Consider the following 13,644-nt stretch of genomic DNA (forward strand, 5'->3'; position numbering starts at 1 on the left):
TTTCTATTTTTCATTTGAAATATATAATACTTCACCAAATAAATGATAAAGTTTAATACACTATTTTTCACATTATTTTGCAAAAATCCAAAACTTACACGTTCTATATCAAACTTTACTTCAACATTCTTTTGTTTAAGAAATTGAGTTAAGTTGTTCCACAAAACTTGTACATGGCAACATTCCCAGAATAAATGCTCTAAGATTTCAGGCTGCATATTACAAAAATCACAAAGGTTTGTAGGGGATATATCCATTTTAAATAATCTTGTATTTGTTGGCAAGATTCTCTTGATGTATTTATATTGAAAATTTCTGATTTTTGTATCTATTGTAGCTTTGAAAGGTTGAGTATATACTTTTTTCCACTCAATATTGCTTCTGTTCAAAATATTTTCCCATTTTTCTTCAGACTTTATTCTTGGTTTTGGTTTATATTTAATCTGCCTCTCATACAGGAATTTATTTGGCATTTTTGATGTACAAAGTTTTTCTATAAGGTTTTCCCTAGGAGGGTTCATATCTTCGGTTTTAAGTTGTTCTTTGAAATGTGAAGGAATACTGTTTATAAGTTGATGATACTTTAAAAAATCTTTATTTTCTACATCATATATATATTTAAAGTTTTCAAAAGAATAAAAGTTATTGGTTCTGTAATCAAATAAATCTTTCACATATTTGATACCTGTATCATACCAGTTTTTGAAAAATAAAGTTTTGTTTCCATTTTTATCTTTGAATTGTTCCATAAAACTTGTTTGCTAATTCCTTTTGACCATTTGTTCCCTTTACTTTATGCCATGCAATAAAGATATTGAAATCATGTGTTTTACCAATTTGCTGTATGTCATTTTCATTTATATATTGCTTTCAAAAACTAGTTTTCCTCCTACTTTTTCCAGATATTTTTCCTAAAAAAACTTCCCATAATTTGCTTGTTTGATTTCCATTAAATCTTCTCACCCAACAAGATTTGATGGCATTAAGAAAACTGTTTAAATCAACCATTTTGATCCCTCCTTTGTCACAGTCCAGTTGCAATATTTCCCTTTTTATCTTTTTCTGGTTTTCTATCCCATATAAAATTATACATGGCTTTTATAATTTCTTTAATTGTTTCTATTTTTGGATTTGGAAAACTGTAAAAGGGTAAATAAGATATGGCAATGCAAAAGTCTTAATTACTGTAACTTTTCCAAGGAGTGTTAGTTTCCTTTGTGCCCACTGTTTAAGACAGTTTTTAAAGCGGTTGAGCTTCGGCACTAGATTAATATTAAGGTTCATTTCTGCATTATTTGTAAATGTCATACCAAGCGTACTAGCTGACTCTGATGTCCAGGAAAAACTTTTCTCCTGACACAGTCTAATGTTTGTATTGGCTAAAGAATCTACCCTCAGAATTGTTGTTTTTTGATTGTTTAGTTTCAATCCAGACGTGTTTTCAAAATCCGAAATTACATGAACTAGTTTTTCGAAAGATCCTGGTTCTCCATTATTTAAAAAAGTTGCATCATCAGCGAATAATGTCTGTTTTGGTGGCTTTTCATTTATCTTTATTCCTTTTATATGATTGTTCTTCTTTTTCGATATAATCTGATAAAAATTCAATACATATTATGAAGAGCAGAGAGGACAGGGGGCATCCTTGCCGCAAACCACGTTGTATTGGGAAATTTTCAGATAAATGGCCATTGTTAATTACTACACTGCATATGTCATTGTAAAAGAGTCTTATCCAATCAATAAATGAGTCCCCAAAGTTTAAGTGTTTTAGACAACGAAAAACAAAATCATGGTTTAAACTATCAAATGCTTTTTCGAAATCTGCAAACATTAAAATACCAGGTTCATTTTCAAATAAAGTTGCGTCGGATCAAACCGGGTGACTCAAAGACCCTAGAACAAAGGAACACTGGATAAATGTGCTGTGGTACTTTTAGAACGAGATTAACACGCAACATTGTGTTTCAAAGCAGTTCAAGTTTCCTATTTAAATTCATATTAATAAGTATATACGTAGGAACCCAGTTCCGGTAAAAAAAAAAGAAAATACATTCAATTATAACACTGTTGGTGTGGTGTACGATTCATATATAGACAAACTGAGGAGAAACGAGTATGTATGGTCTGTTTAGTTACTTTTTGAATAAGTCTAGAGATCTTAATCAAGAAAACGATGAAAATTTGTTACCTTTCACGTGCGTAAATCAATGTTTTGAGGTCATGTGACCTCTAAACCCAGAAATTGATTTGTATGAATTCTCACATTCAGAACACTGGTACAAATAATTGTTTTTTTTTGTGACACAGTTTTATTTTCAATAGTGTCTTCTTCACTACTGCATGTGTAATCGCCAAGAATATCATCTAAGTTCAGATCGTCTTCCCAGTGAAAAAAAGTCCGTTTTTGAATAAGCCATTTTTATAACATGCACGCATCAACGTTTAGATTATGAACAGAAATGAAATAAAATTGAAACGAGGCGAAAAAAGGTCACATTAAATACCCATATTGATGTTCAAATATTTTTCGCACCAGAATTACTCAAAATCGTGTGATCCGTATGCATTAAAAATGCTGAAATTTGTTTAATTAATCTTTGACAAATTTTACATAATTATTAATAATGAGACGATGGAATGATAAATTGTTTTTCACGGCAACTTTTTTTGTCTTGTTTTCTTTCTTCGTTGCAAACTTAAAAACTACGGACAAACTGACAGATGAAAAACAATTTTTTTATATGGCCCATTTAAAATACAGACTGACAGATGAAAAGTATTTTTTGTTAATTTGACTGTTTAAGATAATCATTTTTTCTTGATGAAAAAAATTGACTTAATATATACCGTATTACCGGTACCGCATGAATAATGTACCGCATTTTAGGACCGGAATCCGTAACGACGTATTATCTACACGCGTGATAACAGCTTTCAGGTAAAAATCGATACGCGACAGGATAGATAGCAGAGATAAGCATTTATATAGCGCGATTCCAGACGCTTCATTTTGAGTGACCCTGCTTTAAGGTAATAGAAATATCATAACTATTTAGACTTGATGGATACAGAAAGGGAGATCAAACAAAACATCTTGTATATCAACTAAGAGACGGTGGTCTCCTACGCTTCTGCTTAATATAAAACTACTGATACCAGGTTTGCGAGCATAGCAAGCAGAAAATGTCTTTTAAAATGCCAAAGTTGTAGGGCCACGGTTGCAGGAGACTGCGGTACCTGCAAAGATTTGGTATTTTATATGCCAAATCCGGCATTCAGCTTAGTTTTAAGAAAAAAAGAAGAATTTCTATCACGAAGTGTTTTGCGTTCTTTTAGCACCAGAGGAAATGTTTTTATTGATCATAAAATTGAAAAAAGATATCTTGAAAATATTTGTTATTTCAGTTGTTTTAGTCTTTTTGTTTGAGACTTGTTTTCAATAAAATGGTCATTTTATTTTTTAAAACTTGTTGCATGCGTTCTGTATGAGGGTGGTTTGGTTGTCCTCCCTGTAAAAATATTGAATTTTTTACATGCCAAATTCTAAATTCTAAGAAGATTTCAACACTGAAAATTTCGAGTCAATTACTCTAGGTTTAAGTTATATTATGTCGAATTAGCTTGAAAAAAAAACAACAACAAAAAACAAAAACAAAACAAAACAGGTAGTTCTGAGTAGGAACTTTTATTGGAATGCTACACCTTTGTAGTACCATCCATGATTATTTCAACAGTCAGATGCAAAATTCTAGTGAGATATTAGGATAAAATTATCTGTATAATATTTTTTTTATCTGCTTGCTCTTATACCTATGTATACAGTATAGGTTACTGTTCATACATAGAAGCAGTGCAGTTAAAATTACGCCTTACACTAGCTTTAATACTTTCAAATTAATCTTGCACTCTTCTTCAGCATTGTGTAATATTTGAACGTTGATGGAAATGTTACTCTTCCATAATAACGAAAGAAAAATGTTAAGTAATGACACATATATGTATAATACTAACCTTATTACGTAATTATGAAATATTAAATCTAAAAACAGTTCAAAAGCAAAGAATATGCCTTTCAGAGTAAAGTTATTTTTTCAAAACAATCCTACCCCCTCCTCCTCCTCCAACCAGAATATCAAATAGTCGGCCCCTTACGCACTTGTAAATGTGTCTACTTAAGGTAAAAATTTGATAATTTGCTTTATTGACAATATTTGCTAATGTAGTTACAACGAAAAGGCCAGTCCGGTGAAATGATATAACATCTTTATTTATATACAATACCAAGAAAAATTAAAATGTTTCTATTACAAAAAAGGATCATTGTAATTTGAATCATTATAACATTCGGAATAAAGTAATCTCTATTCTAGGGTAAAATACACACATAACGGAAGATAAACATACGTTTATAAATGTCAAACGTGACATGGACAAAAGACGTACATGACCATGTATGCGAAGTCACAAGTAAAAGGTATTTATCACCTAATTAAATAGCTGAGAAATCTATTTGGAAGTGTCTAGGGGCATTTCGAACTTTGTTGTTGTTGTTGGGTTTAACATCGCACCGTAACAATTATAGGTCATATGGCGACTTCCCAGCTTTGACGGTGGTGGAAAGCCCCAGGTGCCCCTCCGTGCATTATTTCATCACGAGCGGGCACCTGGGTAGAACCACCGACCTTCCGTAAGCCAGATGGATAGCTTCATCACATGAAGAATTTATCGCCCCGTGAGGCTCGAACCCACATCTGTGAGGGGCAAGTGAACGACCATAACCACCCGGCCACGGAAGCCACGCATTTAGAACTGGTTATGAAAATGCCTTAAAATATATGTTCTTTTCGGCGATACTACGTTGTATCTAGAGTCATTGAATAATACGAAAAATAATAAAATATCTAAAAAGATCCTTTCGAACCAAGAAAATTAATAGCAGACTCCGTTTGATAGTGTCTGTCCATGAGTTATAAATTATAGTTTCATATTAAATCGGTATTTAAATATAATTTAGTACTCGAGCACATGGGAGCTGGGAGTCATCTAACAACGTTATTTGCCTATCATATTTGACAAATTACATGGACAAACAAGCGGGAAAGGGACAGTGGCTTGAAAAGTAAAGCATAGTTATGTGCATTGATCCTTTACATATATCGTAGTCACGGTGTCGGATTTGATTTATAGTTGCTAGACGGCTCGGTTTCTCAATTGGCATGTTGACTTCTTCACTTTGTGACACTGAAACCCTTTGGCCACTTTTTCACTCAATTTAACTTAAACTGATTTTCAAGATCCTGGAGTAAATCCCTAAAATACTTGTGCTTGCGCTTTAAGCCGGCACTAAAAGGCATGCCGAGCATATTGTTTTCATTTTCTCTGCACAGACTCAAACTAGGTATATAACAAATTATTTGCTTTACTGCGTTTTGTGCTACCAAACAATTTTAGCAGTAAAATTTCTTTGAGTTTTGACAACATATCTGAATTAATAAAGTAGTGCTTACCTTCAGGACAATCTAGATCAAGTTGAGATAACGTATTGTTCATGCAGGTTACTGTTGATGTTGAATTGTTATCATAATCATAATCATAATCATAACTCATGTCATACTCATACGGATCCAGTGTTGTACATGTCACTGTCAATGTAGTTCCATCAGAAATCTGTGAAATCGACATAAACAATTTATTTTGTAAATGCCTCATGCTAATTTCAAAAGCAGTTTTGTTCTGGATTTCATTTATTTAAATGTCAAGATATTTCACATAAACAAAATAAACAGATTTGTCTTTGTTTATTCTAACATTTTGATTTATTGAGGGAGCGTTTCTCTGTGATTGGAAATGCTGCTGCTTCTCTGAGTCACTCTAATTAAAAAAGATAACAAAGAATTTTGCAATGTATATTAGCCTGTAAATTGTGAACTCACATATTTAGTCTTGGACTCAGTCTTCGTACAGATATATTTAAGCTGAAAGCTTTAGGACATTCTTCTCGCACAATTTTTAAAATTAATATATCATGAAACCAATCGATAGTAGTAGGTTTTGAAATGATGTATGTCATGCATTAACTTAAAATGCATACCGGGGGCGACGCGTATGTAATCGTGACGAAATACGGTTCTTAAGAACTGAAACAGATTTAATATTTGACCAAATAATTTTGTAGAAGCTCCCTGTGTGTTCCATATGGCATAACAGCACAAAGATAGCATACACCAGGTATTACCCTTAATGTTACTCAAATGAAACAAAATATCTTTAAACAAGTATAATAAACAGTTCTATGTGATAAACAAACGATTTGCATACAATTAATATAACTAATCAATGAGTCGATTGTTTTAAAATTGACATTAGATCTAATTTATGACTCGACAGATAAGGGCAAAAGCAAGATATAAATATTTAATCTATTGCATGAAATTTGTTTATTTGTTTCCCAAGGTGGAAAGGCAAGTGTCCTCAAATGGGAACTATATGAGCAAAGCTCTATAATAGATAGATGATCAAACTTCTTCAGGATAATACCTAAGTAGATAATACTGACATTCCACACTCACTTAAATTGCATTCTACACCTTGCGTTATGAAAGTACAATAATGATCATGAAGCAGATTCAAATTTATGACAAAATGAAATTAAACTTTCAATAATATAGAAACTTAAGAGTAATTCAAGTACAAAGTACATACGAATGAGCCTGGAACTGTGTAAATTCCATCAAAGTCCTTGTAAGTATATCGTGGATCATCAGATAGTGTACAACCTGCAGATATCAATGAAAGATGTAAATTACTGCAAAAGTCCAACTTTTGTCATAAATGTCACGCCAACAAGACGGCACAATATTGAAAAACAGATAACAGGACATTATTAACCTATTGATAAGATTATACATTTGTGTATTATGGCTTTTTTCATTTTAAAAGTAACATTTGCATAAAACGAAAAACAAATAAAAGCCTGCAGTATCATTCATTTTTCATTTGAACAAGCAAAAATTGTAGGATGATGTAGGAAACCACATATATTACGCATATTCCCATTACATAATGTTACATCAAATTGAATCGATCATTTTACAATAATTCGTATTTCATCACCACTACACTTAGAACTAACGATGCAATGCATTTAGGCGTTACAAAATATCATTTGAATGATAAGTGTAAGTCATCATATTATTAGCTAGCTGCTTTAGAAAGCCTGCTAAAAACCCACTTCTTTGTACAGCATTTCGTTGACTGACCGATACATTCTTTTCTGTTCAGCGTAAAACAGTATTTTATACTAGGGTGACTTAGATACTAGTAAATATGTATGTATGTTTGTCTGGTTTTATCTGGTTTTACATTCATGATTTTTTTTAATGTGGAATGCATTTTTTTTGATGAATGCGTATTTGTTTGTATTGTTTGCAATTTATTCTGTAAAGCACTTTCGAACGTGTACATATGCATGAAAAAAGCGCTACATAATTGTGGTACAATAATAATATAATAATAATCAGCAGGTATTTGAGTTCGTTTCCGCTTCATTGTATTGTATGTCGAACTGTTTCCCATCATTTAAATGTATTTTCTAAAAAGTATTGCCTTTATTCCGTGTATTTTGAATATGTTTCTTGTCAGGAAGTACGTCTTTACTGCGACTTTGTTTGTCCGTTTCACTTTTTGTTGTAGAATCTGAATGAAATGTTTATATGTTACCTTTAAAATAGTACTTACAAGTATTTATATCAATCAATGTATCGAATGAAAACATTTTTAAATTCTATTCGTATTTTAAAGACAGTCAAGCTGGTCATCTCACTGTAGGAAATGTCAGTGGAAGAATGATAAAACTTAAGACATCGACCAAAGATTCAATCAGAATAACATTCAGTTATTCAAAGAATATTTTAAGTATTGAAGAAGAGACTTTTTCTACATTTTCGATCAAAGTGAACCAACCGAGCTAGTGCAAGAGAAAAGCATTCTCACATGGCTCTTAACTAAAAAAACAAGAATGAATATTCAACAAAAAAGCCATGTACTTAAAGGCAGCCTCTCTAAACGTTAACCCAGCAAGAGGACGCGCACATCACCAACACACACGCACGTGCGAGAACGCACACGCAAACGCCTACCGTAACGAAGATTCACACGCACACGCACACGCACACACAAGTAAAGGACCTCAGTGGGGCACAGCCTTGATTCGATCAGTGGCAATACCACCACGGGGGCCTTAATTGTGTTGCACCTAACCACACCGTTATCCGCACCATGGTCCAAAGTCACAGGATAGAGTAAATAAAAGTTATCCCTGCGAGGAAAACTGGTCATAATTTATGTCGCGACAACTATTTTTGAAGTAATCTGACATGTTAATATATGTTACTGAAAAAGCCATATACCCTTGAAACTTGATTTTATCAAACTAAATCCGGTATTTTTTCATGAATGTACGTTACTGATACAATTTGAATGAATAGAAACTCTGAGGGGAAAGCAAATTTTCCTTAAGGACTGTTTAAACCAAATAGGAAGTAACTACAACATGTAATTGTTACATGACCAAACTGTAGGTCCATGTTGTTGATGAATATGTTATTATGAGGTATATATCGATGTGGCAGTTTTATATGTGTCTGTTGTATTGAAAAAGATCTGAACCATTTTAATGTGAATTTTCAGGATTTAGTTTAATTCATTGAGAAAATGTCCACATAATTATGCGCAATTGCTAAACAGCAGTTTCCGAGGATATTGTTTTTTTTTTTAATAATGATACATTATTATACTACATCATAATATCAATATATAATAAAACACCTCAATATCTTTTAATTGTTGATAAAAAGACATGTTCTACTAACTCGTTATGTATGGTTTTCAGTGTTCTAATGTACTGAAAACTAGGTATCAAGATTTAAGTGCTTATACGAAATAAAAAAAGAACTGAATTAGAATATTGTGATGTTTACCCAAAGCAAGGGTTCGACCTCACAGTGGCAAGGAGTAAGAAATTAACTTAAGCGACTTCAGCCATAAGTCACTTCAGTGCTGAAATGTGTTTAAGAGCTAAAGTGTGTTAAAATTTGTTCAATCGATAAATATAGCAACTTGGTTTATTTTGTAACAGTCAACACTCTAAAACACTGACAAAAAAGAACAGACACACAATTAATGAACGAGATGTCGAGTATTCGATCCTCTGGCTAGACTGATGTTCGAAGTCATTCCATATCTAATACATATTGGGAATTTATCAATTATTTCTGGAAAATACTAGTATAGACAAACTTTTGTACCGTTATACTACGTAATCTAAAAACACATTCGTAAAAGGTGGTTGCCTCATTTATACCAACCTTGTTTACATTCTGATGGAATAGTATCTGTCCACTGTCCTAGATTACAAGTTGTTTCGAATGTGTTCACTTCAGTCGAAATATTCTGATAGAAATGGAATCCAATATCGCATACGAAGGTAATCTGTCATGAGGAAAATAAAATGAATTTAATCGTAGATTTGTAAAGTGGACTTAAATGAAAATGCAGCACAGTATATAAAAAGCAATTCGTTTATGCCAGCAGTTCTAAATTATATTAGAAATATGTTATGATATTTTAGTTTTGATCAAACAATTACTCAACACATTGATTAAACAATCTCGAAAGACAAAAGCCAAACTCGATAAGTTTGGTAAATCTTTTCTAAAGCTATGCTAAAAGGGCTATTTGTAAAACATATAATAACATGTCGTTGGAGGCGACTGGGTATGTAATTTTGTATTTTGTGATCTTGACTTTTGACCTATCAAACACTTAAACAACAAGTGTCATATGTTGATCCCAGACCATTATTATATGCAGGTTGAAACTTGTATGCCAAAGCATTCTCTAATTATTGATTGATCAACCTATATGATTGCTCTATTGCCAAACTATGAAATTATTTATATGACATGCACATCTATGTTCTAACTTCAGATAGCTAAAGCCGCCCTGTCAATTGAACACCTTTCTAGTTCAAAAATTTGAAGTATCTTAAAGTTCTCTAATTTGTTAGAAACTGCACATGTAAACTAAACAAATGTGTTTATGTGACTTTCGGCAGTCTTAAATAGACGTCAAATGTGAGAGTCATGCAGTAATGATTTTATGTTACAGTAATGCGTTAATGCCGTCATGTTTCTACGCTCTTCATAAACTTCCTATATTTCAAAACTGCTGGCGAGTTTACGTTAGTCCTTAGTTAAATTTACAATTTTAAGTTAATTAAGGAAATTATTCAGCAAATGAAACAAAATTGCAGTAACAAAATTCAGTGGTTACTAAAGGAATAAAAAATTAATATAATGGTAAACTTCCTGGAAGCACAGAGCACAGCAAACATATCAAGAACCACTTGCCGCAAGGTAAGCTCGCCACAAAATATAGCAGACGGGTTGCTTGAAAATCCAACAACTAGCACATTTGAATTATATGTTAGATTCAAAAATGGAAGTTGGGTAGAAAAAGGTTTAAAGATGATAAAGCGATGAATATTCATTAGGAAAAGCAACTGAACTAAGTGAATTTATTTTGCACATCATGTAGTGTACACAAATATTACTGTGAAATCATTAATATTCGTGGGGGACTTATTTTCGTGGATTTTGTGGTTGCGTCAATCCTAGAAATTTAATCCCAACGAACAAGTAAAATTCCCATTCATTTTATGTTCAAAAGTTGAAATCCACGAATTCATATCCCAACGAAATTGCCGTTTTGACCAAAACCATGAAAATTCATGCCCACGAAATTAAATGATTTCACATTATATGTGACTTCTTGAACGAAACATTTCAATGTATCAAAAAAGATTTAATCTATATTGTCCTTATTCGACTGAAAGAAACTTTTATAAACTTTTCTTGATGACGTTGATCATTGATTACATACTTATGGCGGCATATTTCTGTCACGAGATAGCTATTATGCTTCCGCGCTGTAGTCGAAAGAAGTTCCAAGAAAATAGACCCAATTTTCACATTTGTTGTGCAAATTCGTTTAGGGCAAGTGCTTTTATCACATTTTTTCACTGCAAAAATACATTCTGTATGAAACAAGACGGTTTTCATATTTATACACGCCATATGACAAGTTCTGCATATCGAAACCGAAAGTAGGGTTTTATTGTGCGGAGAAGAGCAAATATGTGCCATTTTTAGGGAAGCAGACCACAACTCACTGGTATTTCACAAGGAAATATTTAACACCCTATTTTCATTTCTTGTTTTTTCGTTGATTTATGATACAACCTTCACGAAAAATAGGTGTTAAAAACGTGATGTTTTATAAAGATACGTTAATAAAACCTGATTTTGTCGTTTTTTATATGAAACAAAGAAGGATATGAATCACTGACCTTCAACCTATAATTTTAGACATTAGTAAAGGGGGACAATCTATGTAAGAATCAGCATGTTTTGACTTGCCGGCTTGAAAATCTATTTGCGTTTTAACTGTTTATAAACATACGTGCATGTGCTTTCGACAAATTAAGGTACAAGCAATTTCACAACATCCTAGGGGCAAGATCTAACCCTGAGTTATTTTTCCTTTCAACCAGAAAAACACATTGTGCTTAGAGGAGCTAAGTTTAACTTACTTGAACACTGAATTAAGCGTTCTTCCATCTTACGATTAATATGACTAACGCATATTCTATTATCAAAAGTGACCTACCTTTTCCCCATGATCATATGAACTTGCATCCTTACTTATCAAATTTGCATGTTTGACTGAAGGAACGGCGCAAAGCTCTGAATGTAAAGATATTGACAATATTATTATAAACAAACTAAGTTTTTGATTAATTTTTAATTATACCACCAGATAAAAATTTAAGTATGTATGATAAAATCAACCATTTAACAATGAAATAAGAAAGATATAAACTCAAACAATCATATTTACCTAGGCCCATAGGCAGTTTTCCTAGAACTAGAATATTTCATTAAATTAAAAAAAAAAAAAAAAAAAAAAAAAAAAGATATATAAAATATTTGCTGAAAACTAAATGTTAAAGTATAAAAAATATTTTAAATAATTGGCCAAAAGTCCATCTTACCGGAAATACACCTGTAGCTTTCATCATAAACACCTTTGTTGCACATAATCAATGCATCTTCGTCAACCTCTACAGAACTCCCATCCTCTGACCGAGACAGTTTATATCCATCTCTGCATCTCATATGCACACCAGAACGACTCGGAATTGAGAAGTTATCAGATTTACAATGTTCATTGTCGTCCATCCAGAAACAAACTTCACTTGATACAATAAACGAACATCGTCCTAAATGTTATGAAAAACATACAATCTTAATAGACGTACATACATCTGTTGGAAAATATTTTTGATAACACATGTATTATCTTCGCTTTGATCCATAGCTTGTTTAAACCACTTGATAATAACTGTGGAATGGAACAAACTGTAATGACAAACGATGGGAAAACACATGTAAGCCGCGGCTGGACATATAGCCGTCGTGTTTCCAACCCACCGTGATTTGACCGTTATTTCTCATATTTAAAATAATTTCATTTATAGTTACCAAATACCACACAGCTATCATATCAATTTAAATGATTCTTTAAAAAATACAGAATACATAAAATCGAACATCTTAAATTCTAACATCTTAATGTTTTAAACGACGGAGGGTAGGTTTTGACACCATTTGTTCTTTTACCGAGGGAGATCATTATGTTAAACTTAGAATATTATATGATTATTGCCTTTTAGAGAGATTGATATGTGGATTTATCGACCTGATAAAAGTGATATTGACCGAGGGCAAATTACGAGCTTGATATCGCTTTTATCAGGTCTATAAATCAACACATCGACCGGACCTAAAGGCAACAATTGTTTTATTTTTAAATCAAGCATACAAGTATAAAGATTAAATATGAATATTTTCGGCCTTTGGTCATTTATCGGGAACGTCAGTAATCTCGCTCTTTTACCTGTCCTTGCGGATTTTGTCGTTTTCATTGCTAAGCCGTGCTCTATCCACTTACGTTGGTTGAAAAAATGGTGTCAGGTCTACTTTGTCTTTTTTAATATCATCGGCAAATTCACTCTTGAAATCTTCCCCGTCAAAACGATATATCGCAAAAATTAAATATTCAATACAAAGAGAAGTTACAATACTACGACGTTTGCCACTTAGTAACGTATGAAACGTGATAGTTATATCAAGAACTTTCAGTTTTAAATGAACTGAATTCGTTACTTACTTTCAACGCAAATCGGAAATTCTTCCTTTTTATGATCAAACTGACCATGTTTACATTCCGAAATGAATTCCTCTAGGTGTGTTTCTGTTGAATTAACATACAACTCGTATTGTCTACTTTTGTGGCAAATAACCTCAATCTGTAAACATTTTATTATGGAATTTGAAAGGAAGTTTCTTTGAAACTAAAACGTATCTAATTCGATTCCCGACTAATATTTATATAGCATGTTGTTTTATTTACAAAGTTAAAATGTTACCATAGGACATTGATGAACCAGCTATGTGTGATGTTAAAAAACAGAAGCGTTTGGTACGTTCACGGTATAGCATTTAGACTGAACTATCAGTA

The 13,644-nt window shown here is 32.4% G+C and overlaps 1 protein-coding gene across 1 annotated transcript in view; it reads right to left on the reverse strand.

The window, feature by feature from the left end:
- The window catches only part of LOC123548965 (uncharacterized), a 93,338-nt gene that overhangs the window by 21,381 nt on the left and 58,313 nt on the right, over positions 1-13,644 (reverse strand). The window contains exons 24-29 of the mRNA XM_053524089.1: positions 13,294-13,432; positions 12,116-12,343; positions 11,731-11,807; positions 9,369-9,492; positions 6,706-6,779; positions 5,511-5,670 (exon numbers count right to left, since the gene is read on the reverse strand). Coding sequence (XP_053380064.1) covers positions 5,511-5,670; positions 6,706-6,779; positions 9,369-9,492; positions 11,731-11,807; positions 12,116-12,343; positions 13,294-13,432 — 802 coding nt within the window. The remainder of the gene's footprint in view (positions 1-5,510; positions 5,671-6,705; positions 6,780-9,368; positions 9,493-11,730; positions 11,808-12,115; positions 12,344-13,293; positions 13,433-13,644) is intronic.

The sequence above is a fragment of the Mercenaria mercenaria genome, chromosome 15 (genome assembly GCF_021730395.1).
Source record: "Mercenaria mercenaria strain notata chromosome 15, MADL_Memer_1, whole genome shotgun sequence".
Classification (NCBI taxonomy): Eukaryota; Metazoa; Mollusca; class Bivalvia; order Venerida; family Veneridae; genus Mercenaria; species Mercenaria mercenaria.